The sequence below is a fragment of the Xiphias gladius genome, chromosome 3 (genome assembly GCF_016859285.1).
Source record: "Xiphias gladius isolate SHS-SW01 ecotype Sanya breed wild chromosome 3, ASM1685928v1, whole genome shotgun sequence".
Classification (NCBI taxonomy): domain Eukaryota; kingdom Metazoa; phylum Chordata; class Actinopteri; order Istiophoriformes; family Xiphiidae; genus Xiphias; species Xiphias gladius.
The window spans coordinates 6,451,485-6,476,539 of NC_053402.1; the positions used below are offsets into that span (position 1 = coordinate 6,451,485).

At 42.2% G+C, this 25,055-nt stretch overlaps 1 protein-coding gene across 3 annotated transcripts; it reads right to left on the minus strand.

Moving 5' to 3' along the window:
* Positions 1-134: 134 nt before the first annotated feature.
* On the minus strand, positions 135-23,724 carry si:ch211-194b1.1 (protein Wiz). Of its 3 annotated transcripts, none has more exons than XM_040157829.1 (17): positions 23,453-23,724; positions 22,749-22,908; positions 22,458-22,659; positions 22,073-22,148; positions 20,432-20,580; positions 17,814-19,475; positions 14,722-15,162; positions 13,156-13,545; positions 11,032-11,178; positions 9,979-10,539; positions 9,418-9,870; positions 8,788-9,294; positions 8,013-8,588; positions 7,698-7,909; positions 4,706-5,009; positions 3,261-3,426; positions 135-2,887 (listed from the first exon to the last, which is right to left on the minus strand). In XM_040157829.1, the coding sequence occupies exons 2-17, from the start codon at positions 22,836-22,838 to the stop codon at positions 2,512-2,514; spliced, it is 6,312 nt and encodes a 2,103-aa protein (XP_040013763.1). In that variant the 5' UTR covers positions 22,839-22,908; positions 23,453-23,724; the 3' UTR covers positions 135-2,511. The 3 variants fall into 3 exon arrangements, with proteins under 3 accessions (XP_040013763.1, XP_040013772.1, XP_040013755.1); XM_040157838.1 differs by having other exon boundaries at positions 4,706-4,946; positions 11,032-11,199; XM_040157821.1 differs by having other exon boundaries at positions 11,032-11,199.
* Between the last annotated feature and the right edge of the window lie 1,331 nt (positions 23,725-25,055).

Consider the following 25,055-nt stretch of genomic DNA (forward strand, 5'->3'; position numbering starts at 1 on the left):
GCATCTTTTTCTTCTTAATTCTCATTATCATCTTACTGTCTTTTTACACACTCATACACTCACTCACTCACTCACTCACTCACTCACACACACACACACACACACACACACACACACACACACACACACACACACACACACACACACACACACACACACACACACACACACACACACACACACACACACACACACACACACAAAACAGCCAGTTACACCAGCTGAGGCTTATTCAGGTAATCTTAAAAGGGAACTCTAATGCACCAGCCTCTTAATTCACATCTCACACAGTAATGCAGCCACAGACCTGTGAGAGGCTATACTTTCTATTATTCTGTGAATGCAGAGAGAGGATCATATCTCACCCTGCGAAATGGTCCCCTTTAAGGCCTGCTTATTAGAGTCTTTTGATACCAGGACGTGACAGTCACATTAAAATGTTTTCCTCACGTTCAGTCACTCGCCGTCTCGCTGACCTGCGACATTCTCACCAGCACCAGTTTCAGCTTGGAGAGACTAACAGATAAAAATAAAAAATACTCTAAGATTCACCTTGCAGGACTGCAAATACAGAAATGCACAGAGCAATAAAAAAAGCATAGCATCAAAGGTTGAAAACAAATCACACTAGAGGAATTAAGATCTTTTTTTTTTTTTTTTTTTAACTACTTTGCTATTAGAACTGCTGAAGGCTCTACTAGCATCAACAGTTTCTTAAGTACATGTAGTTATATAGTATGTGTCTATACTCCATAAAAGGGTTAGGGTATCTTTTAGATTGAACAGTCATGTTTCAAACACTGGAACAAACTTAAAAAGGTCATCAGCCTATATGGACCCTTTAGTTATTGCTTCAGTTCTCGGTTGATATGAACACAATCTGAAGCAATGTAGAAAGAAACAGATCGCAAACTTCAGCCTCAGGAGCCCAAGGTCAGATGCGTTTCTGTGTTTGGACTGAGGGCTGACAGTTTTCAAGAGCCCTGCTTGAAATCAAGTTTTATTTGTGTTCATGTTTAATTGGTATAATCTAAACCTACAGTAACAACATGAGTCCCATGAAGCTGCTGCAGTAGCCCGAGTCTTTGAAACTGAGGGAACTCGGCGGTGAATGTAGTGGATACAGATCACCACTGGTTCAGTCAACCGTTCAGTGTGGAGCCTTGGGGAACTTGATAGCTGTGCAGTTTCCCCCACGATCAGGTCCAATGTAAACAGCTGTTACAGAGCCAAGACAAGGAAGTAAACAGACTCTTTGGCACATCCTAACACAGAGATGGATGCATATAAGTCCAGATCAGACTACATACAGACAGGCTCCCAAATTTAGTTCATTTTGAGCTAACAAGTTGTCTTCCTATCAAGCAGTTTTACTTCTGTCTTTCTCTTTAAAATGGGAAAAAAATGCACATTTGCTATGTATGTATACAAACATACAAAATAAACACACTCACATTGTGCACTAGATTAAAAGTGCACCGCTGACCTATTTTCAAACATTCTAAAGATCTACTTTAGCTTTAAAATGACCTAGCTTACCACATTCAGATGCATAATAATAAATAAATAATAATTTGGGTTACATTGAAAAAGGCAGGAAGAAAATGGCAACACTGTGAATGGAGCAACTTGAAATGTGTAACCTTGAACATTTTCTATGGCCCCACTTCTAAAATCTTAAAGATTAAAAAGCAACTGTGCCTTCAACACAACAGCAGCCCTATCTGCTGAAAACAGCAAAATGTGGAGTAGCAACATCACGAAAGGTAAAACTTCAATGGCATAGTAACATGGGGCATATGTTTAATTGTGTTTGAATGTGTGCATATAAAGTATTATTAGGTGCTTTAAGCTACATTCAAGCAAAATGTATATTTTGGGGAAAGTATTACATTACATTATAAAGTTATCTAAGGGGATATCCCTTTTTGGGTGTGCTTCCACTTCTTGCTCCTTTAACCAATCGGAATTAGTCAAATTTCACCCATTTAAATGGGTGTTTTAGTAAGTGCTGAATGACAATGTCACTGTTAAAAGTGCCTTTTTTTAACACTAAGTGTTACCACATGTTTAAAGTCTAAATCACAAGACTACCATGATTATAAATGTCATTTAATCTCAGATAAGTTTGATAAAGGACTACATTAACCCCTAAATCGCCAAGGGAATGGGAGGAGAGGTACAGCAACGGTCCAAATCAACACCTGGACATTCAATTTAAACAAGTCAAACAAAAAACATTAGTTCATCTTTCCTCATAACCTTGGACAGTTCCCACAATCCCCAGTGCGCAGATAAGCCAGGAGAGCTTCATTCCCATGGTAACGGGACTTATTAACAGTCTAGAAAGCTCTTTCAAAGGTGCTTGGGGCTCAGAGGGCTCTTTGGAGGGGAAACACTCCTCCACAACAACACTTTGTGAAGGCCAAAGGAAAGAAATAGATGGACAAAAAGTGTAAAGGCAGGAGAAAACAAGATGGGGGAAAATGACAGTGAGCAATGAATTTGAGGTTACACCATCTGGGTAGGGAGAGGTATAGGAGTCGGAGTTAGGCTGGACTGCTCCTCTGATACGTTTGCTATCTCTGTGGCAGTGACGGTAGGAGCACACTCAGCCAGAGGTGTAGTGGAGCGGCTGTTAGGAGCTGTGGTGCGGGTCAGGGTGGCGGTGAGGGCAGGTGTGGTAGAGGTGGTACTGGAGGTAGAGGTGGAGGCTGGGGCAGAGGCCTGGACTGGTGTTGGGTCATCAGCTGGGGCAGGGGGTTCAGTGGAAGTTGCTTTGGGTGTAGCAGGCTTGCTGTAGTTCATCTTGCGGATGTGCTGCTGGAGGTGTCTGATCCAGTCCTCCTGTACTGACAACGGGCCGTGAAACTCCACCTCGCAGAACCTAATGCAGACAGAAAAACACATTTAAACTGAGAATTACGCAAAAAAAAAATAACACTGAAACTTATCTGTAAAATAATGAAACAACTATTGTGGCTCCAGCAAAGTTTTTGCAGTTATATCAGAACTTAAACACTCATTAGTGTTGACTTAAAAATTCCAAATGTTCACAACTCTCAATATACTGCATTAGCAATAATTACTGCTCAGCAGGGGGTAGGTGTGGTGATTGCTGTTTGGGATTAAGGGACTATTTAAAATTTAGCCAGACAGTTCTATTAATTCTGCTGTCTAACAATTTCTAATTTTAAGGTCCCTGAACATTTTCTCTTGGGCCCTGGGAAGCCCTACTTTAACATAAAGGTTTCACTCACCGGCACTTCAGGGTGTAGAATTTACCCACCAGCTTGACCAGTGGGTAGGAGGGTGGTTTGGGCACAAGGGCTGGGACGGTGCCTGTGCGGGGAGGCTTAGTAGGACCACTGTCTCTTTCTGTTCCGTCTGGACAAGACGGGTGCTTCAAGGGTCGACGCTCAAAACCTTAACAAGAGGAGGAGGTGACAAACAGGATTGGTGCAAAGTGGAACTGCACTCATATACTTGTGAGTGTATCAGTGCCGAATTGCTGGGAAGGTAATTCAATCTTTGAAAGCCAATATGGTGGAGTTTTCCTTTCTAAACACAGATGATATATAATCTGCAATAATTCTCTTTTCTCATTTAATTTTGTACTTGGTTAATTTTGCACAAATATTCTGCAATATATCAAATGTAAAAATGAGTAAAAAACTAAAAACATCATACAAGCCAATTTAATGTAAAAAAAAAAAAAAGATAAAAAGCAACTAGATGTCTCTAGAAACAAAGGCAAGCACGGTGCTGTGCCTTTACTTCAAACATTTCATTTATTTCTCCTGGTTAAACACCTCACTTTCAGCGTTTTTGTTTCTCTTTTAGCATAACTGTTCTTTTGTCTTGCATCTAATAAATCCCACAGTTAACACTGTTATTGTGTAGCTGCGGTCATTCACCTTTTTTAAAACAAGATTCTACAGCCATGCTAGCAGCTCTGTGAGGATGCACTTTGGCAGCAGTGCTGTGACCTAAATGTTAATGTCAGAATGCTAACATTCTCACAATGACAATGCTAAAATGCTACTGTTTAGCAGGTCTATTTTTTAACAATGTTCAACCTTGTTGATCATCTTAGTTTAGGGATATTCATTAGTTTTGCAGTTATTTGGTTATAAACCAAGGTATTGGCCAACTTACAATTGTGACCTGATGACGGTGCTAGCTGAAAAGTTAAAGGATCCCAAAAGTTACTACAATTCATCCTGAGGGGAGCATGAATGTGTACCAAGTTTCACACTAATCCACCCAATAGTTGTCAAGACCATTCACTGAAAAACACAAATATCAGTCTCTTGATGGGACTAGAGGAAGAGTCAGGGAATCACCAAAGTCAAAGAGATACATCTTCTGAGGACCAATAGTGTCATTTCATAGCAATCCATCCAATAGATGTATTTTAGACTGGACCAAAGTAATTGACCAAGCAACCAACATTGCCATCCCCAAAGCAATGTCATTAGCATTGCTAAAGTGTGGCTAAAACAGTCAACTAACCTAAGAATATTTCAATAGTTTAAGATTTCTGGAGTCAAACGGTAGAAATGTTTTCTGAGACTTCACCTCGACACAAATTTGAATCAATTGACAACGTACAAGGTGTACAAACGTGGATATATGATACATGCAGGCATATGTACTTGACTGAGCACATGAGAACCAAAACATATGCTGGATCCTAATATACCTCTGGGCAGGCGGACATTCAGCTCGCTACGTGCCACCTGTGCTTGAAGTGGGAGACTGCTGGCAAGCTGTGAGGGACTGGGACTGCTGCGGCCAGGCCTGATGGCAGCAGCCTGTAGGTTGGTTCCAGCTTCACCTTCTGTGGTCTTGGAAGAGCCCTGGCTGACCTCACGGCTCATTGGTCGCACCAGGCTTACAGCCAAAGAAGAAGACCACTGGGAGGAGGAGGAAGAAGAGGCCTTCTGTGATGAGATGGGGAGGATATAATCAGAATCCGATGATGCAGTCAGAGGTGAGCTGTTCTTCTGAAAGATTGAAAAAGATGAGTAATCTTTATCAGGTTTAAACTAATGACAGACACTTAAGCTGCCATGTCCTGGTGTAATTCCAGTGATACTACATTAAGCACACCTAGTTATAGTAATAAGGTCAAATAATGCGTTACACAGCGAATTTCTCTCTTAAAATATATTAATTCATATAACCCTGATAGCATGTCTGTACAGTAAATATGAAGCTACAGCCAGTAACTAGTAATCTTAGTTTACCACAAAACTACTAACAGGGGGGTAGCCTGTCTCTTTCCAAAGGTATCAAAATCTGCTGAACAGCTCTTCTAAAGCAAATTAATTAACATATTACATTTATTTTTTTATATATTTTGTATACCTGTACAAAAACTAAGTGTAAAAATGATGTGGTTTTAGGATGTGTGCTGGTCTACTTCATTGCTATTGCCTATATTATCAAGGTTATTCATAAAACGGACTGTTTAATTGGGCCTTTTCAATCAACTATTTTATTATCCAAATTTTGCTGCTATATTTAAGGGATTTTAATTGCCCACTTTCTAGTAGAGCATAAAACCTCAATCTGTTCCTTTAAAACAGTAGGCTAAGGAGTTCATGTAGGCACCTTAACATTAAATGCCTAGATCTTGATAACCAGTTGGGCAACTGGTATGGAAAACATTCTCTAGATTTGTCATACCATTAATTTAGAACTATCTGTGTTATAACATACCGTATACAGTCATAGCGGGCGACCTTTCAAGCGTATCTGTTATAAATAAAGCATTACAAGCCCAATTAAGAAAGCTTGGCAATTAAGAGATCCTTATTGTATATGCTGGCTTTATGTTTTAAGTCATCAGTATCAATGAGCTGCTTTAGAAGGCAAATAGATAAGGCTTAAAGGCCACTTACTACCTCTTTCCGGAGCTTTCAACCGCATGTCATGGTCTTCATCAGTGGTAATCTTTGATGATAATAATAATAATACTAATAATAATAATAATAATAAATAAGGCAATAGTTAACTTTCATCTGCTAATGAAAACTGCTCCACAGAAAGCTAGCAAGTGGACCTTGAGTTATAATTATATTTTTCCAAAAAAAAGGCAAGTCATTGTTACTCTGGGGAATAAAAGATTGTTTTACAGAGAAATCTCTGAAAACCTATAAAGCCCCTTCATACCTACAGTCCGCCAGCACAGGTGTCTTTACTCTTGTTTCCTGATTAGACTGAGTCTGATGGACATCTACCATTGACCTGTTAATTTTATCAATGTTATTAGTAGTTAAAAGTTTGGCAATATCACACAATGCGCATCGTAGCTCCACCCAACTTCACCCTGGCCAGGGGTTTAACCATTGTGAATGAAAAATATCTGTCGAGTGTGTGTCAATATGCATCTAAATGAACTGAAATGAACATTTTTTCAAACATAGTTTACATATTTATCACTACACTTATTTCGTTTATTTTTATTTTCTCATTTTGGGGTATTAATACACATGCACATTGCCTGAGATGTAACTAGAAATACTACTAGTACAACTATATATACTGTTCAACAAATTTTTACTGGCAGTGTACTAGAGCTGCAACTCAGCAGCGTGAGTGAGTGAGTCAATCAAATAATTTACTGAAGTGTTTCAGTTTCAATTAATTGATTAGTCAAGCGACAGAAAATTGGCAGCTAATTGATTAATCTGTTAAGTCATTTATCAGGCAAAAATAACAGCTACAAAATGTGAGTATTTTCTACTTTTGTCTGTTTTATATCACTGTAAGCTGAATATCTTTGGGTTTTGGTCTGTTGGTATGAAATCGACAAGACTTTAGACAACAAACAAAACAGTTGCCGATTAATTTCTTTCAATTGACTAATCAATAAATTGTTTATAAAATGGATAAGTACTTTTCTAATCTTGCTACCAGTCATTACTTTGTCCTTAGATGCAGACGTAACAGTCCAACAAATGTAGCTTAGTTGGGTTCAGTTTTTCAGTATGAAAAAAAAAAACAACAACTTTACAATATGATTACAAGGACATTTAAAAAGTAATCCAATCTGTATGTGTGTCAGATTAAAGCTCAGGGAAAAGGTGTGACAGTGACGCGAATACACCTGAAAGTAATTCGGGGGGGGGACTATATTTTCTTCTATCAACAACATGCCATAATTTATCTGAAGATGAAACATAAGCTGCCAGGAACCCTGGTTACTATGGCAACTATCAAGTCAATAGCTGAGTTGTTCTGGCATCTGTCCTCTCAGTGATTTTTGCTGTGTGTAAAGACACAGGATCTACAGTAAGGCTCAAAGCTGTTAGACAACACGTCTGAAGCTTTCCAAGACACAAAATGTCTGTCGAGCCACCAGCTGAGGCATGTTAGATCTCAAACGTGACACCTATTCAAAGACACTGGGAGGAAAGTGAGTGTTCAGAAAAGTAGCACAGTGGGTTATGATCTTTTATTGTATAGCTGCTCAGCTTTGTGGGAGGCAAAAGTTCTTCCACTGATATTTTACATTTTTTCTGTGAAAAAAAAACAAAAAAACATTCATACACGCAACAGTAGACCTTGCTGGAGTAAGAGGCCAAAGATAAATCTATGTAAAGCCTTAGAGTTTGCTATCTTAAAACAACACTTGCACTCACCTGAGTTATTACACTAAAATGAATTATCTGACTACTTCTCCTCACCTTCTTGAGGGCAGAGCGGTTCCCCTGCATGTAGCTACGGTGCATCTCCAACACCTTCTGTGGCCTGCTGCGCATCCAAGCGCTAAGTGTCTCGATAGGGGATCCATTTACACACCACTCAGTCACACCAAACTGCCTCAGGTGGGCTCGTGCGTGGCTGGCCAGAGCCTTACGGTTCTCAAAGTAGAACCCACACAACTCACAGCTGGGATCTGAAAAACGGAAAGGAAGTCAGTGATGGGAGATTAATAATCTGTTCAACATTGGAGAAATACAGAATAACAGTAGAAAAACAAAAACCTAACAATGACTCACCCTGGTGTCCATGCTTGTCTGGGGAGGGTTTTCTTTTGTAGGAGAAATCATGTGGCAGAGGTGAGAAAGTCTTAAGCTGATGTGGTGGTGAATGTGAACTATCCACTGGCTGGGCCTCTTCTGACAGAGGCCTTTTCCCCAGTGAGGACATCCTGAAAAGCTTTCCTGCAGGTGGGGTAGTAGATGGGCCCACAGACCCCAGGCCCTGCTTATGGAGCCTTGACCCTGACTGCAGCAAACTGAGTGGAGATTTACGGAATTTCGACGACTGGTAGCCTGAAACGCCTAAACCCTCTGAACTGCTGGCACCCCCTTTGTTCTCCCATCGGGGACTCTTTGCTCCCTGGCTCGATTCCTTCTTCACTCCCTGAACTGAGTGGGAGGAGCCGCCCACCCCTCTCTTGTGCATAACCTCCCTCAGAGTGTCGATGGGCGAGCCGTTGACAGACCATTCTGTAATGCCCATCTGGCGCAGGTGGGAGCGGGCGTGGCTGGAGAGGCCTTTACGGTTCTCAAAATATTCCCCGCAGAACTCACAGCGAATATCCCTTGTAGGCTCCACTTCATGGGCCATGGCTGAGGAAGGACCACAGGGAGAACATATTAACATATTGTAAACATATTTACTGTACAGACACAATGACACAAGCATATCGAATCAATCTTCTCATCTAATGCTTAACAAGATAGTAAATAAGTGTGTTTCCCAAAATGTTAAACAATGTATTTAAACTGCTAAATAAGCCCTGGAGACAAAACTCAAGGTTTAAGTTACCCAAGTTGAGGGGGAACACATTGTCAGAGCTGCTCCAGCTACAGCTGAGAGGTTCAGTAGAGAAGCCCCCAGATCTCCCCACAGCTCCAGGTGTGGTTACCTCCAGCTGCACTGGCTCAGGCTTCAGCTTGATGATTAGCGCACTAGAAGATGTCTGTGGAGCTGAGCTCAATTTTGATACAGCAGGCGGAGGAGGACTGGAGGGGCGGGCAAAGGCGAAGGGGAGGCGACTGAGGAGGGTGGCTGAAGGAGACGAGGAGGTTGACAGAGGGGAACGAGGGGGTCCTGGAGAGGATGGAGGTGGAGTTTTGAGAGGTTTTAGAGGAAGGGCGCAGGGCAGGCCCCGCCTTGTGATGATCTCCCTCAGGGTGTCAATTGGGGAGCCGTTGACAGACCACTCAGTAATGCCCATCTGGCGCAGGTGGGAGCGGGCATGGCTGGAGAGCCCTTTACGATTCTCAAAATATTCGCCGCAGAACTCACAGCCTATTTCCTTTGGGGGTTCACCTAAGAGTTTGATGTTGTGTTAAACAGAAAAAGCATTACACCTCATCCAACATATATGATTTTTACAGTTAAGAACCATTTTATGTGAAGGATTTATCCTTTTATACAAGAGGCAGCACTTACTGTGTGGCAGGGCCATGAGCTCCCCACTACTCAGGCGGAAGACCTGCATGGAAGAGGACTTGAGACGCTTGGCAGGCGGGCCAAGTAAAGACGAGGCAGAGGAAGAGGTAGCTTTGGATGTTGACCCACCTCCAGCTGTGGTCACCTTATACAGAAGGGAAGAAGGGGAAGAGGAGGAGAGGCTCATCAGGGACTGCTTTGGGGAGGAGAGTGTGGTGGTGAGGCCCCGTGGTTCTGTGTGGCTGTCAAGCTGCAATGCATTGGCTTTGTGCTTGAAGTCATCTGTATCAATGAGCTGGTTAAGGAGGTCAATGGGAGAGCCCTTGGATTCAGAGTACTCCACCCCAAAGTGCCGCAGATGGGCTCGCGCGTGGCTGGATAAGCCTTTCCGTGTCTCAAACCAGGCACCACATAGCTGACAAACAATGTCCTTGTTGGGGTCCATCTCCAGTGCTGCATATGAAGAAGAAATAACTAAATTGAGATTCATAAGAACAATAAACAATATAACTTTTTAAGATTTAAACAGAGATAGACTTCGGTGAGGGCAGTAACACTCACCGAGGTTGAGAGGAGCATCATTCTCCTGTGGTGCCCAGAGGGGTTTGGTTGCGATGGTGGCATGGGCAGAGAGGTTAGAAGTTAAGGTTTTCATTCCCCCAGGCTTGTGCTCCGGGGAGCGCAAGGGGGAAGACACTGGCAGCAGAGAGGAAATGGGGGCTTTCCTCACTACTGAGGAAGGGGAGCCAGAATGAGATGGAGCTGGAGAGGCACCAGGGGAAGGGGTTGGTGTGGAGGAGGAAGAGGGTGGCACTGCTTTTGCTCCTTTGGCCGGGGTGGAGAGAGGGATCGGTTTCTCGTCTAAATCCATATCTTCTAAATCCTCATCTTTCTGAGGGACAGGAGGGGAGGAGTTCTTGGCTGAAAGTGGCTCCAGAAGAGATGAGCTTATTTGGCTGTCTATGTTGCGCTCCCTGGCAATTTGGTAGAGGAGGTCGATGGGTGCCCCGCTGCTCTCTGAGACACCGATGCCCAGCTGGCGCAAGTGAGAGCGGGCGTGACTGGACAGTCCCCGTCTGGTCTCAAACTGAGCTTCACACACCTCACACTTTAAATTGTGGACTGCAAAAGTCAAGAGCAGCTGATGAGACATTATAAGAAATGTGCAGTAAAAAGTGTCATCCTATACACTTCTGAAATATTTCAAAATAACTGTTTCTGTTGACATTGTTAATGTATTAATTCATTATTTCAACCAAGTGGAGGATTAACACAAAGTTTGCAAACAACAGCAGGTGGCTCAGGTTCTTTTAGAGGCCACAGATATCCCAGAGGACATGTCACCTCACTTTACCTTCCTGTCTATATCTTCACCCAGTCTGCAGGAACACTGGCACAGTATTAGAGGTGCTTTTATGAGCCCCTTAATACATTTGTCAACCTTTCAGGATTTCCCAGGGGACAACCCTCTTCTGTGTAGTTTTGTCATGTCTCAACGCTGACCTGAGGTCAGTTTTACAATTTCCTCACTGACAGCTGTGATAAGGCTTTGCTGTAGCAAATCCAATCCCTTGTCAACACTCTGGGGTCAGTGTTCCCATATTTCTCTCTCACCCTTGGTTTCTGCATCCTCCCCGGGAGATAGGCTGTCTGTGTCCACGCTGCACAGTCCTGTTTTTCTGGGGCTGGAGCTTAGACCATCCAGAGCTGGAAGCTGCAGCTCCTCCTCATCGTCTTCCTCAGCTGCTTCCTCCTCATCCCCTGAAACATAAAACACAATATCTATATAAGTGTAAATATGCCATGTTAATTAGGCCAATTAAGTTACTGTGATAATAAATCACCTTAAAACAGATTATGATGTCTGAGGAATGTGTCTCACAACTAGATTTAATTTCTGTCTCTAAAAAAGTCACCCTTTTAAAGCATAAAAAATGTATTTTTTAGTGCCTTGAGAATAAATAAGAGTTGCAAACTGAGGGCAGAAAATTCAACCCAGTCTTGTGAGCTCATTGCCTATAATTTCTCAGTCCTTGCAATAACAGCGCATTATAACGTCTTCTGTGAGGGAATGTACATAAAAACAATTCAAGTAACGAATACCTGTCACAGAGGTAATAATTGTACTACTGTATGATACAAACATGGGTGTCTTGGTTCCCCGCAGTCAGGCTTTCCTGGGATAAAAGTGCCATTTTCTGCGACAAATCAGTAAATCAAAAGGGACGTGGAGACAGACAATGCTTTTTGTCTGGTGGGCGGCTCTGCGCTTGTCAGTTCATCTCTTGACTGTAAAAGAGCGGCGATGTGACACCTCGGAGCGCAGCGTTATAACACCATCTATTATAATAAAGACAGTACTAAATAATCAGCCGAGTATTTATAAAACGGAACAAAGTAGCAAAGCGCTAACTTGACTTTGTATCCACTCAGTCAGGGAAACACTCTGCAACCCGATACTTCCAAGTAAAAGTGATACTTCGATTATACTTCGTTGATACAGATAAGTTGTAATAAGATTATTTACTATGACCGCTTTCAGTCCATAAAGTTCCCGTGTTTCCTGTTCAATCTCACTGTTAGTTTTCTGTAAAAACATGCACAAATGCATGCACTTGAAAGCACAGCGTGTCCTCTATCAAAAATCAAAGCAAAGTAAAATGGCGAGGATTGGGCAACTGTAGGTAATTTTAGAGATCCTGCAGCATTGAAAATTCTGGACGTCATCCCAGACGTGCACAATAAAAACCCCTCAGACATTAAGAAAACACAAACTGTAACAACAATATCTCAACAGCGAAAATCATCACAATTTATCCGCGCGTGCAAGATGGGAGCACCCGAAACAATAACAATGACCAGCTTTATAAGCTTTTGACATGCATGTCATGGGCTACCTGCATGGCTGTGCGCGACATTGGTTTTCTTTACATGGTCTCATATGATAAAGAGTTGGCTGTTGTCTGGCCACAATGTGACAGAAGATGCGGCGCGAGACGCGCAGTGTAACGCCGCCGTGTGATCCGAGGGCACGCGGTGCACAGGGATTATAGCGCGCGGTACTCACCGGTCCGCAACCGCAGTGCATCGGACTCCCGGCAGCTGAAGCCAGACAGTTTTTCCGCTATTGTTTGGGTCTGCGGGGAGGTGGAAGCAGCCATTTTGCCCCCATATGCACCGCTAAGCTAAGGCGTGACCAATCGAGTGAAGGCGGAGGTTGGGATAAATGCACCGAGTGCCACATCAACCACCGGCATCAGTGACTCTCTCACTCTCTCCAACACACACACACACACACACACACACACACACACACACACACACACACACACACACACACACACACACACACACACACACACAGAGAGAGAGAGAGAGAGAGAGAGAGACAGACACACGCACTCTTTCTCTCTGTTAAGGCAGATTTTCTCAACAGCCACCATCCTAATTAAAACACTACAATGGTGTCACCCAAGTCAGTCAGTCCCGTTTTTATTCAGAGTCATCAGTATCAATCAGTATCACCTTTCCCACTTCTTTATGTATTTGTAATAGTCTTCTTCATCCCCCCTGGCATAATTACAGAGGTCTTTATACCCTCTGCCAAGTTCAAACCCTAACAGGATCACCATGTAATAGCTATCAAACACATCAGCAACCCACACAATAACAAAGCAAAAAGTAAGGTCTATGTGGCACACTACTACTTTTAAGGATGAATCAATAATGAAAACTTACCTTCACACTCTTCTCCACCGTGCTCCTCCTTCCAGTGTTGAGGAGATGCTGAAGGCAGCGCATCAGAAATGGCAGCACTCAGCTTCCTTTCACTTGTCTCCCCCTCCAGCTTTACCTGAGTGATTCCCTCCCCTTCCTCCTCTTCCTCCTCACCCTCCTCCTGTGGTGAGCTGAGGCTCCGAGGGGGAGCTGTGGGGATTACAAGGTCGGGCCTGCTGGAAAACAGCTCCCTCAGGATGTGGATCGGTGAGATGGTAACGTCCCAGTTAGTGATGCCAAAGTCGCGGAGGTGGGCCCGGGCATGACTGGACAGACCGGCCCGGGTGTCAAAGCCAGCGCTACAGAACTCACAGTGCATCACACTAAATGTGTCTGGGTCAAAGTTGGCAACTGTGGGGAGGACAGGCAATACGAGAAGTTTACACATGTGACTGAATGTGCAGTATGATACTTTACAGCTGTGAGTCCCAAATTGTTTTGGCTTGTGACCCCTTAAATCAAAGTAATTTCTTTTTACAACTTGGTTGTTGTTACCAGTTTAACTTAAGAGCAATTTTTTAGCCACATTAGCGGCAACACTCTAGGAATGTAAATACTGGTCTGTCCTTCAATTAGTCACTTCACCACTTGGTCCAGAGTGAAATATCTCAACAACTATTTGATGGATTGCCATGAAACTCTGTACAGACATTCATGGTCCCCAGAGGATGAATACTACTGACTTAAGTGGTGCCATGACATTTTCTTTAGTGCCACCAGGAGGTTGACATCTGTCGTTTTAAATGTAATGTCTAAGCACATATTGGATGGATTGACATTATGACAATCTAATGACTTTGGTGATCTTGAACTTTTCATATAGTGCCATTATCAGGTCAAACCTGCAAAATTAATGACACTCCCATCAGTCTGTACTTTGTATTTGGTGGTAATTAACAAATTTTAGCATGCCAACACACTAAACCCAGATGCTGACCATGGTCATCATACCTGATACACATCAATATGCGGGCACTGTCATTTTAGCATGCTCATGTTAACATTAAGCTCAAAGCACCACTGTGCCGAAGTACAGGCTCACAGAGCTATAAGTGTGACTGTAGACTTAGTCTTGTTTTTCTTATGTTATTTTAATATTTGTGGAGTCCTGAAGAAGTGAAATGATCCAGTAACCAACGTGAGAAAAGTAAAGATTAGAGGAAAGTCTGAAAAGACTGATTTAACTTTGTATAGCAGAAACTGTTTTTTTCTTCAGCTTTCTTATTTTGTTAATTCGCTCGTGACCCTTCAGATTAATTTTGTGTCCCTTGTGTATCCAAGGTTGGGAGCCATTGCTTTATGTTAACCACTTTTAAATGCAGGTGACAAGTGTTTCAAACATGTCAGCAAAAAAGTGAGGTTTTTCTTCATCTTGGCTGGTGTTATTTTCATTCACCCTAGATCAGGGTAATTATTCAAAGCATATTTTAAGACAAAGACATAAAAAAAGATTGTCTGCTAGGGTTTCAAAATCTGCTAAGACAACATCTACACAGTCTAAAGAAACTCGTGCAACAAGCTGCTGACCTTTTTTCTTCTTCTTCTGATAGGAGAACTTCTTCTCAATCGCATTGACTTCCTCGGGGGATATGAAGTGACGCACATTGTAGCTGACCCCCACTCGGTTCAGGTGGCCTCTCACGTGATTGGCAAGCCCAATGCCATTATGAAATCTATCCGGGCAGTAGGGGCATTTCCTCTCCACACTCTTAAGCGCCTCTGCGTCTTCATCAGTCTCATCTTTGTCTTCATCCAAGATGCCCTCTGACAGGAAATGTCGAACACGTTCCTCATCAATGTCGTCGTCATCGTCATCACTGTCAGTTTCTGCAGGAGCAGCAGTAACCCGGGTGCTCCTCCTCAAAAAGAAAACCTTTCCCTCTTTCTCCACTTCCTGCTTGCCTTCATCCTTCACACTCTTCTTAGGCGGGAGTGATAACGTAGCACTCTGCTGTGCTGAACAGTCTTCTATAAAGAAAAAAAAAAAAAATCAATCTTGAAAAAACAGACATGTCCTACTCAAACTGAATCAGTATCAGCTGAGGCTACACACCTTAAGCATGAATGTGCATGTAGGGTTTGGGGTGAGAGCTCTTGCAGAGCTCCTTTGAAAAGCACTAAAAGTCTGTCTGACCTAAGTCACCTCTGAAACTATCAACCATATCTACCATATCTCAACACTTTAAAGAATGGTTCTGATTTATTACAACTTGTTTTTATTGTTGTAGTTTTCACCATTAACCATTATTCCTGTTAGTAATTATCACATTATACTCATGAAGTTATTTGCTGGCATATGGGAACACAACAACATTGCTACAAAGAAGTGCGACAGGGCAAGAAGTACTATAATTTTATTTAACGCAGTGTAGCAATCTGACTAATCCCCAGTCATTTATATGATTACACTTTCAGGTAAAGGTATTACAGTTAGATTCAAATTTTGTTGATTTTTGAAGTGAAAAGTAGAAAATGCAACCCCTGGAACAAACAGGCTCATTAGGACTTGCAAGGCCGGGTTTAGAGTTGTCATTAGGAATTGTCAGCTGATGACAGCTCCAGAGCAGGTAAATTATCTGACTCTTCAAACCTTGTGGTGACACTCAGCAACCATGGGCTCCTCTAAACAACTGACTGAGGATCTAAAAGGAACCTAATTGATTCCTAAAAAGTAGGGGAGGCTGTAAAAAGATATCAAAGCGCTTCGAGCTTGCAATTTCCACTGTCCAAAATGTCATCAAGGAATAGGAGTTAAGGGGAACTGTGGAAGTCTTGACAAGATTTTGATGACCAAGAAAACTTTCGGACAAACCTGCACATCTATTGGACAGTGAGGCAGAGCGAAACCCCATATGACAGTAAAGGAGATGTAGAAAAGTTTAACTAACACAGGAGTGGTGGTGCACTGTTCCTCGGTCACATGGAAGAGTCATCAGAAAAAAATCTTACCTGTGAACTCTTGACAAGTCATTGTCTGAAGTCTGCAAAGCAACATCTGGTTGAGCCAGAGCTGTGGGGGTATGAAGTTTCTTGACTTACTGCTTGATATGTGCATCCAGAATTTGCTGATATTCAATGGAGTTCATTCTTCCCTCTATCCATGCAATGCTTCCTATACCACTTGCTGCCGAACAGTTGGTGAGGTGTTCTTTTCATCAAATGCTGCTCCTTTTTTTCCTCCAAACACAACTTTAGTGATTGTGGCTAAAGCGTCCACAGCACTTGTTTCCAAAATGACTCTTGCTTATCCAGATGTTTCTTTACAGACTTCAGATGTTCAGTTTTTTGCTGAGGTTGCAGATAAGATTTCCTTCTGACGACTCTTGCATGTTTGCGCATCAACGCTGTACTGTGGAATGGTGCGCCACCACTCCTGTGTAAGGGAAACCTTCCTGTAACTACTCTGCTGTCATATGGGGGCTTTGCTTTGCCTTTCTGCTCAGCAGATGTGCAGTTTTATCTGAAAGTTTTCTTGGTCGTCCAGATCTTGTCTTGACTTCCACAGTTCCCCTTAACTGCCATTTCTTAGTGATATTTCAGAGTGGAAATTTCAAAGTGGAAGGACTTTGATATCCAGTTATAGCCTCCCCTGCTTTGTAGGAATCAAACAGCTTCATTTCAGATCATCAGTTAGTTGCTTTTAGGAGCCCATGCTTGTTAATCGTCACCACAAGGTTGAAAGAGTCAAATCATTTATTAAACTCTGCAACTTTCATCAGTTGATAATTCCTAATGACAATTCTTGACCTGCCTTATAAATCCAAATGAGTTAATGAAGTTCTTAGACTTTACAAGTAGAAGGGTGTTAAAATTTTCACCACAATTACTGTTTTTTTCCCTGTTGTTTAAGTTCATGAAATAAAAAACATGTGCATCAATATTTGAGGAAAGGCTAATTAATAATGTTTGTTTGCTGCAGGGGTTGTATTTACTTCTTTTCACTTAAAAAATCTGAAAAATATGTAATTTCCCAATGGGTGCTCAAATCTTTGCATACAACTGTATGCTAACGCATCTAGATTTCTTGTAAAGAAAGTTGATTATTTATTGCCTAATTACACATCCACGATTTACAGAACAACATTAGCATTCATTTGTAGTTGTGTTGCTGGCCACCTGACAAATGTCAAATATCCAATATTTACTCTACATCCAGCTGATAAATGCTCCACTAAGTCTGCTGTCTGCTGTTTGGTGTTGGACAGGTTGTGAACAGTAGGTTTATCAAAAGTTTTTTGCTGAAAACAGCTGCCTGCCGGGTCATTGCTGATGAGAGTCGTGAGTGAACCAAAACATTAAAGCTACAGGCAAGTAAACCAAAACAATGAGCTTAGGGATGCTAAGATGTTCCATAGAGCTGAGGGGAACTACAGGGGTAGTTGATAATTATCTATGTTTTCTTCACTACAAGAAGCCCTTTTCTCATTATCCATAGTCATTTTACCGATTGTTATTGCAAATAAATATTGATTACTGCAGCTTCTCTTTCTCAGGTTCTCTGAGTAAGCAGTGCGTAAACTGTGATTTTAGAGAAATCATGCTCAAACCTGAGTACTTCAGTGCAGAGTTGCAAGAGTGGTCTTGTGATACAGAGTCTTTAGTTTGAAACTGAGCCTCACCTATGTTGGATCGTGCTCTGGTGTGCCGTTTCACTCCTCTAGGTAAGTTGGCCTGTTGTTGTGACAGTTCAGTGTCAAGCTCTGTGCTCTGATATTCATCCTCCTCTTCTTCTTCCCTCCGGGGCAGTTTGTCATCATCCAGTCTGGGATGAAACTTGGCCAAATCAGTCCAAGCCTTTCCTCTCCTGCTAAATCTCCTGTTCCTTACACACTTGAAGACCACTTGGCTTGCGGGCCGAAGCGCAGCGCTGTCTGTTGTTGTGCTGTCCTCAGAGGCAGTGACTACTTGCTGGCTTTTGCCTTGACTTGCATTGGGCAGGCATCCAGATCCAGAGAGGTGGTCAGAATCAAGGATGGGTATAGAAATTTGAGCACCCACATTAGCCTTTGAATGCTGGACAGTCTCATCCGCCTGTCCTCCACTAATGGAGAACTGTCCTGGATGAACGAGTTTCTGGTGTTCCCTCAGTACGGTTTGATTTGAGGTTAGGAAGGCACAATGACCGCAGGCCAGGGAAGTGGATGCTAGACATGATGGTGAACCAGGAGGTGGGGAGACAGCCTGGAGAGTGGGTTTTTTTCTATTGTGAGTCTTTGAGTGGTTAGCCAGTGCCTGGGAGGTTCTTGTGCTGAAGTTACACTTGGCGCAGAAAAAGCGACGGCGGTAAGCAGAGACAGCTCGGGCTTGAGCTGGAGATCGAACTGAATTTGGAGGAGTTGCATCTGAGTGAACAACTGCTGGGTCTGCTTCTAGTGAAGAAACTGGGGCTGGGGATAGAGGTGGAGATGTGACTATTTCTGGGTCTGACCCTTTGCCTGGAATCGAGACCGGGCTTGCATCTTGCATAACAGCTGGGTCTGGGCTTATATGCTTCACCACCTTATTGTCCAGTTTCTGAATCTCTCTTGCCTTCCCATTTTCATTCAGTTTCTCAATCTCCTCCAGAATCTTCAGACGGGATTCCTGGTGCCTTTTATGGTGGTCTGCCAGTGCAAGCCGATTTGGCAGGTTCCATCCACACTCAGTACATCGAAAACGACTGCTCTTTCCTAAACGTCTGTCACCCCCTGAACCACTTTGACAGTGCTCAACCATATGCTCCTGCAGGTGGACTTGCTTTTTGAAGTAAATGCTACATTCCACACAGGTGAAAATTTCTTTACCTGGCTCTACCTTACTTTCTTCTTCTTCGTCTCTTTTCCCTCCTCTGTCTCTGAACTTTATTGGCTCTTCCACTGCTCCCTCTCCAAAGCTGCCTTCCTCAAAATCATAAACCCCTCCACCTTGATTCAGCTGTGCCATCTCAGAGGTTTTTGATTTTTGAAGACTCACTTCTGCCTGCTGGCCAGTCTCAGGCAATGTGCGCTTCAACGTGCCAAGTCCAGAGAAAGGCCTGAGTAGCACTCTCTTCTTTCTGCACCGCTGAATGAATGTGCAATGAGCCCAAGGGGCAGGAGGGGGACTCTCGGGGTCTGAGTCTCCAGGGAAGGAGTACACATCTCTCTCAGACTCCTTGGTTTCCTTTCCCTTGAGCCTTTTCTCTCCCTCATCTCCCTCACTGTTGTCTGCCTCCTCCTCCATTTGGCAAACTTCCTTTGGTTTTACTTTGGACAGAAACAGCTCAGCTCCCTCAGATACATTCCAGACTTTGCTGTCTGCCACTGTGAAGAGAAAACAGAGAAATTATGAATTTAGTGAGCCTTTAGATAACAAGACTAAGTCAAAACCTAGTATATGGCTGGAGCGCCTTTTATCTGTTTGCTTCTCTCCTACTCTCTGTGCTCACATATACACTATTTTAATACAGCCAAATTTTCCAATAAAGCTGTTCTCATTAAATGTTTTTCTCTATGTCTGTTGTCAGACAATGGAACAAGTATGAAATACTGAATGAAACGCGCCCCATTAAGACTACATGGTAACGAGCAGTCACTTCCAAACCATTACCAAGCTGCTGCTCTGCACTGCTAAAACCCTGATTTTATAACCAAGACGTCGTCTGACAAAACCACAATACACATAAGTTAACTACAACGGCTGTGCTGTGATTTTGGTTATATTTACTTCTAAAATGGTCAGTCAGGTAAAGTTAGAAGCTCATTCACGTCTTTGTCAGCTGCCGCGAGGTCAACTTCGTAGAGAAGTGTGCCTGCAGAGGGAAAGCCTGACCTCGCATTCACAGGGGAATACTGGTGACTCTCTTCTACGTAAAGTAGCTAAGGTTTTTCCAAAAAGTCGCTAGATTTGTTGCTCGGTGCTTTTGTGAGGAAAAGTCACTAAAGGGTCCTGGGAAGAAGAAAAAAAAATAAAAAAATAAAAAAATCTGTAAATCTAGCAACAAAGCTGCTAAGTTGGCAACAATGCCTGGAAATTCTTACACTCGGCAGGCCATCCAATAGTGTAACTTCAGCACTCAGACACGCCACATTTGGCTGAACAATGGTGTAACTTCATCGCTCACTCACTCACTCACTCACTCACTCACGCACTCACTCACGCACTCACTCACGCACTCAGCAACATTTGCGTTTATGGGGCTGGACGCACTGTTGCGATCCAGCCATAAGAAAGATACTAAGTGTACAGGCAGATTTTGTTTCTTCCTTGTGGCACTTACATTCTGGTAGGCCAAGCTGAGATGTTTTTGGCTCTTCTGTCTTTGCACTCTCATTGTTATCGTTGTGCCCCTCCACAGGGGTAGATGTATCACTTTTACTATGCAAGTGCTGCAGTTTTTCAGGTTCTGGGTCATCTTCACTATCAAGTCTGGCAACATTGGAAGGATAAAAACATTAATGTAATTAACATTTAAATTCTGAACAAGTGAAAAGTTAGCATCTCTGCCTAAAACTAAATCACTTCATAATATTATATTCATTACAGATTGTGTGAGAGTGTTTATTTCTTATAAATTTCTTCGACATAACTACTACAGAGGACACTGAGGTCATGTCCTTGATATTTTTTCAGGGAATTTTGTACGTTTTAGCAAATTGGGTCTAGTGTACTTATAAACATACACATGGTTGGAATGTTTTTTAATGATGCCATAATTTGTAGCATCTTTCTATCTAAGGTTGACTACTTTTAGGCCAACTAAATAAATAAAGAATTTAGTATGTTCCCATCATAATTTTATTGTAGGCAGTGTGGAGAAGGCTTTGAAACTTAATTTAGACCTTCATGTTGGGAAATAAAACAGTAATGCTTTACGGGTCCGTAATTTCCCTAATAAAGAAGAAAACGTTTGCTGATAAAAACTATGTAATCTGGAATTTTGTAGCAGTTGTGGAGTTCAGTTCTTTGAAGCAATAGTTTGATATTTTGGAAAATGCATTTTTCACTTCCAAGAGTTAGATGAAAAGATTGATACCACTGTCATTTCTGTCTGTTTATATATAAGGCTACGGCCAGCTGCCAGTTAGCTGAGCTTAGCATAAAGACTGGAAACATGAGGAAACAGCTGGCCTTACAGCACCTCTAAAACTCACAAATTAACATGTTATATCTGGTTTGCTTAATCTGTACAAAAACCAAAGAGTAAAAGCATCAGGTTGTGGTTTTATGTGTGGAACTATTCATTGGTCAGGAGCTACCACACAAACACACAGACACACTCAGACACACAAACAGCTTTCTAGCTAGCTTGCAGCTAGCCTCTGTACAGTTGATACATTGTCTGTTTGGGTGAATAAACATACTGCACAAATGCTACAGCATTAAAATTCACACAAATGACACAAGAAAATTTACTTCATTTTGTGTTAATTACTGACCCTCAGATGTACTGGTAGACATCTGCTACCTTTTAACAGAGCCAGGCTAGCTGCTTCCCTGTTTCCAGTCTTTATGCAAAGCTACACTAACTGGCTGCTGACTGTAGCTTCAAATCTAACAGACAGATATGAGAGTGGTATCAATCTTTTTACTCAGTTCTCGTAAGGTAAGTGAATAGGCATATTTCTCACAATGTCAACCTATTGCTTTCAGTTTATATGCAGCTGATTCCCAAAGGAATCATGAAATATGAAAAATCATAATAATTAAAAAAAAATATGTGCTGGCTTTTTGTTGTTTGTGGGTGTTGTCTAGGAGGGCACTATGACAAAGTAACTCAGTACTTTTAATATCCTGGCTACTGCCTTGCATAAATGTTTTACAAAAGGTGTAGTGTGCCCTCTGTCTCTCAGGGAGTTTTTTTCTTGCTCATTTCACCACTAAACAAATCATCACCTTTCCTGCTATATCTCCTCCTCACCTGAGTCCAGAAGAAGGAGATCCTGGGCTGTGAGCAGCCAGACCATGAGGGTTAGAAAAGTGCTGCAGCTCCTCCTCTAACACACACAAAACACATTACCACAGGAACATCACTTCACAGCTCAACAGTTAAAATCCACGGTCAATAATACAGCGCATACTCAGGTTATATATATAGAGAGAGAGAGAGATGGGAGACTTCTGACCACAAGCAGACTGAACAACATTTAAAACAATAAGAGGACAACAATGATAGGTACACTGATGGCATCATATATTAGCTAAAATCTGTATTACTTATAGCTTTGCTGCAGATTGTAAACACTACTGTGCTACTCTTGAGAAGTGTGCAACAGGTTTCCAATAGATTTTAAACCATGTGTTACCATCTAGTGTTTCTTTCTCAGAATCAGAGTCCCAGCTTAGGGAGGAAGGAAACGCTGACGACCTGAATCTCCTCTGTGCACTCTTCCCTGGGTCTGCACTGGGTTGAGTGCCCTCAGTCTGCATGGAGCCATCATCTCCAGCGTGGCCCCACGAGCATTTGGTAGACATCAGGCCATCTCTCACATTTTGAGAACATGAGGACTAGAAGCGATAATAAAAACATTTGTATTCTTATTGTCGGATGATGGAAATCAGAACAAAAATGATAATGCTTTGATAATATCTTTAACCTGTAAGGTGCAGCTGAGAAAGGTTTGTGCTGAGGTGAAGGTTTGGGGCCCATAACTGGTCCCTGGGGTTAGGGGTCTTTCTGGCTCCATGGTCCCCCAGAGAACAGTATGGAGTCCCACTGGTGACCAGCCTGCCTACATTGTGCAGCCTCCTCTTCTTCTGGAAGCATTTACACATGAACACACAATAAAACAAAAATAAAAGTTTTTAATGGCTTAAAAGTTTCAAACTGCAACTACTTACTGTAGTAATTTGCACAAAAAAAAAAAAAAAAAAATCTTCAAACAGTCAGCTAAATTTAAGTAAGAATCAAAAAGCATACCAGACAGTATGAAAGTCTCAAATCTGCAGTCTATAGGGCTTTGGCTGCCCTCAGTATTTTTTGCCAGCTGCAGTTTTCAGATTCTCTGATCTATTTTCACAATATGTCTGGTCATAAAGAATGAAATGGGGCGCCCAAATGGTTACATAAATAAGTGGCCTTTATATTAAGGCCCATATCCTCTCGTGCTGCCCCTCTAAAAAGCAGGAAAATGTCCGGGTACATCAAGGTGTCCCCCGGGTTGGCCTTTGTTGCTTCAGAGGACGTGTCTGATATCGATCCAGTCGTTCTCAGGTCACTATAAAAACAATGCATCCCTGCACAATGCCTTTTGAACCCCAAACGCCCACAAACTGCATTTTTTATAGTGCAAATACTCACTGAAATCGGCCCTTGTTTGCGAATCGCAGTGTAAGGCTGGCTGTTTAAGCACCGTTCGTCATACTTTCAGGACGGAGCTGAAGCTTTACGCCCCGAGACGATGCTCGCAAGAGGGTTTGACTGCTCCCATGGAGAAACTTCCTCTTTTAATCGCTGCTTAGGTTTTTGCATGGATCCCTTGGAGATGCCAGAAAGACGACTCCATGTTATTTGGCTTGCAGGCACGCCACGGCTGCGTACGTAACGTCGACGGAGAGGGTGACGAGAAGAGTTTCGAGTAACCCAACAGGGCTAAGTTTATTAAGTTGAACTTTTGTGAGTGATTTGTTTTTATCCTTATTTCTATAATGATATGCTTATTTATGTAAAAAGCGTTATGTCCTTTCTGTTCTATCTTAATGACACACTGAAAATACAAGAATGAACAGTGTTCACATGTCATACTTTTAACGTTTATTATCAGTATGACGTGACAGATTATTTTAAGTACAAAGGTACAGTGTTAACTGTCACTTGTGCCTGTTTAGATTCGGTTGGTACCATCTGTTTGGCCTACATATTAACCGCAGTCGTAAATGACTTGTATAAAAAACGTATTACAGATGTATCCCTCGCTATGGGATAAATATAGTTGTATTTAGTTTGTCAATTAGTTTTTCTAACAAAATTCTCTAAATGCTGGAAATCAATAAACGCTTTACTACTGATTATTACATGGTCACCTGGCCCCCTCTACTGGTCAAAATGGAACTATGCGTTTGCATCATTAAGGCCACTTTTAAAGTTGTGGGAGAATTACAGTGTAGAAATACTAAAGTCAAGTTATTAAAAATCAAAAACTTAAATATTTCATTTACAAGAGTAATCAGACTCTTAATTCAACACTTTGAATTACAGCTCAAAGTCCTTTTGGGTAAGTCTCAACAAGCTATGCATGACCTGGATTTGGAAAGTTTATCCCATTCTTCCTGGCAGATCCACTCAAGCTCTTTCAGATTGGACGGGAGGCATCTGTGAACTGCCATCTTCAGGTCAATGACTATAGACGTTCTAAGGGGGTTTAAGTCTGGTCTTGGGCTGGGCCACTCAGTCAGAGACTTGTCCTGAACCCACTCCAGCATTTTTTGGCTGTATGCTTCAGGTCATTGTTGTGTTGAAAGGTGAACTGTCGCCACAGTCTCAGGTTGTGTGCACTCTGGGGCAGGTTTTCTTCAAGGACCTCTGTGTATTTGGCTGCATTCATCCTTCCCTCAATTCTGACCAGTCTCCCTGTCCCTGCCCCTGAGAGGCATCCCCATAACATGATGCTGCCACCACTATGCTTCACTGTAGGGATGGTATTAGCCAGGTGATGAGCAGTGCCTGGTGTTAACCAGACACAGTGTTTGGAGTATCTATGTCCAATAAAGTTCTAGTCATTTCTCAAGGATAATTGAAGCAACCAGGATGCACCTGACCAATATTTGGAGTGCCACAGTAAAGGGTCTGAGTACTACTACTACTAATACTTGTGAATTCCCCCAGGGATTAATAATGTCTTATTTTATCCTATAATAATACATAATAATTTATTTGTTGATTATATTTTGTATTATCGATCTGA

What these genes read in the sequence shown, in the direction of transcription:
- si:ch211-194b1.1 (XM_040157821.1), bottom strand. Translation starts at nt 22,838, where the DNA reads ATGGAGCCAGAAAGACCCCTAACCCCAGGGACCAGTTATGGGCCCCAA. An exon ending in TCAGCTTGGCCTACCAGAAT is followed by an intron (nt 19,476 to 20,431) that starts GTAAGTGCCACA and finishes TTCTCTTCACAG; the next exon opens with TGGCAGACAGCAAAGTCTGG. An exon ending in TGATGCTCCTCTCAACCTCG is followed by an intron (nt 9,871 to 9,978) that starts GTGAGTGTTACT and finishes CTTCATATGCAG; the next exon opens with CACTGGAGATGGACCCCAAC.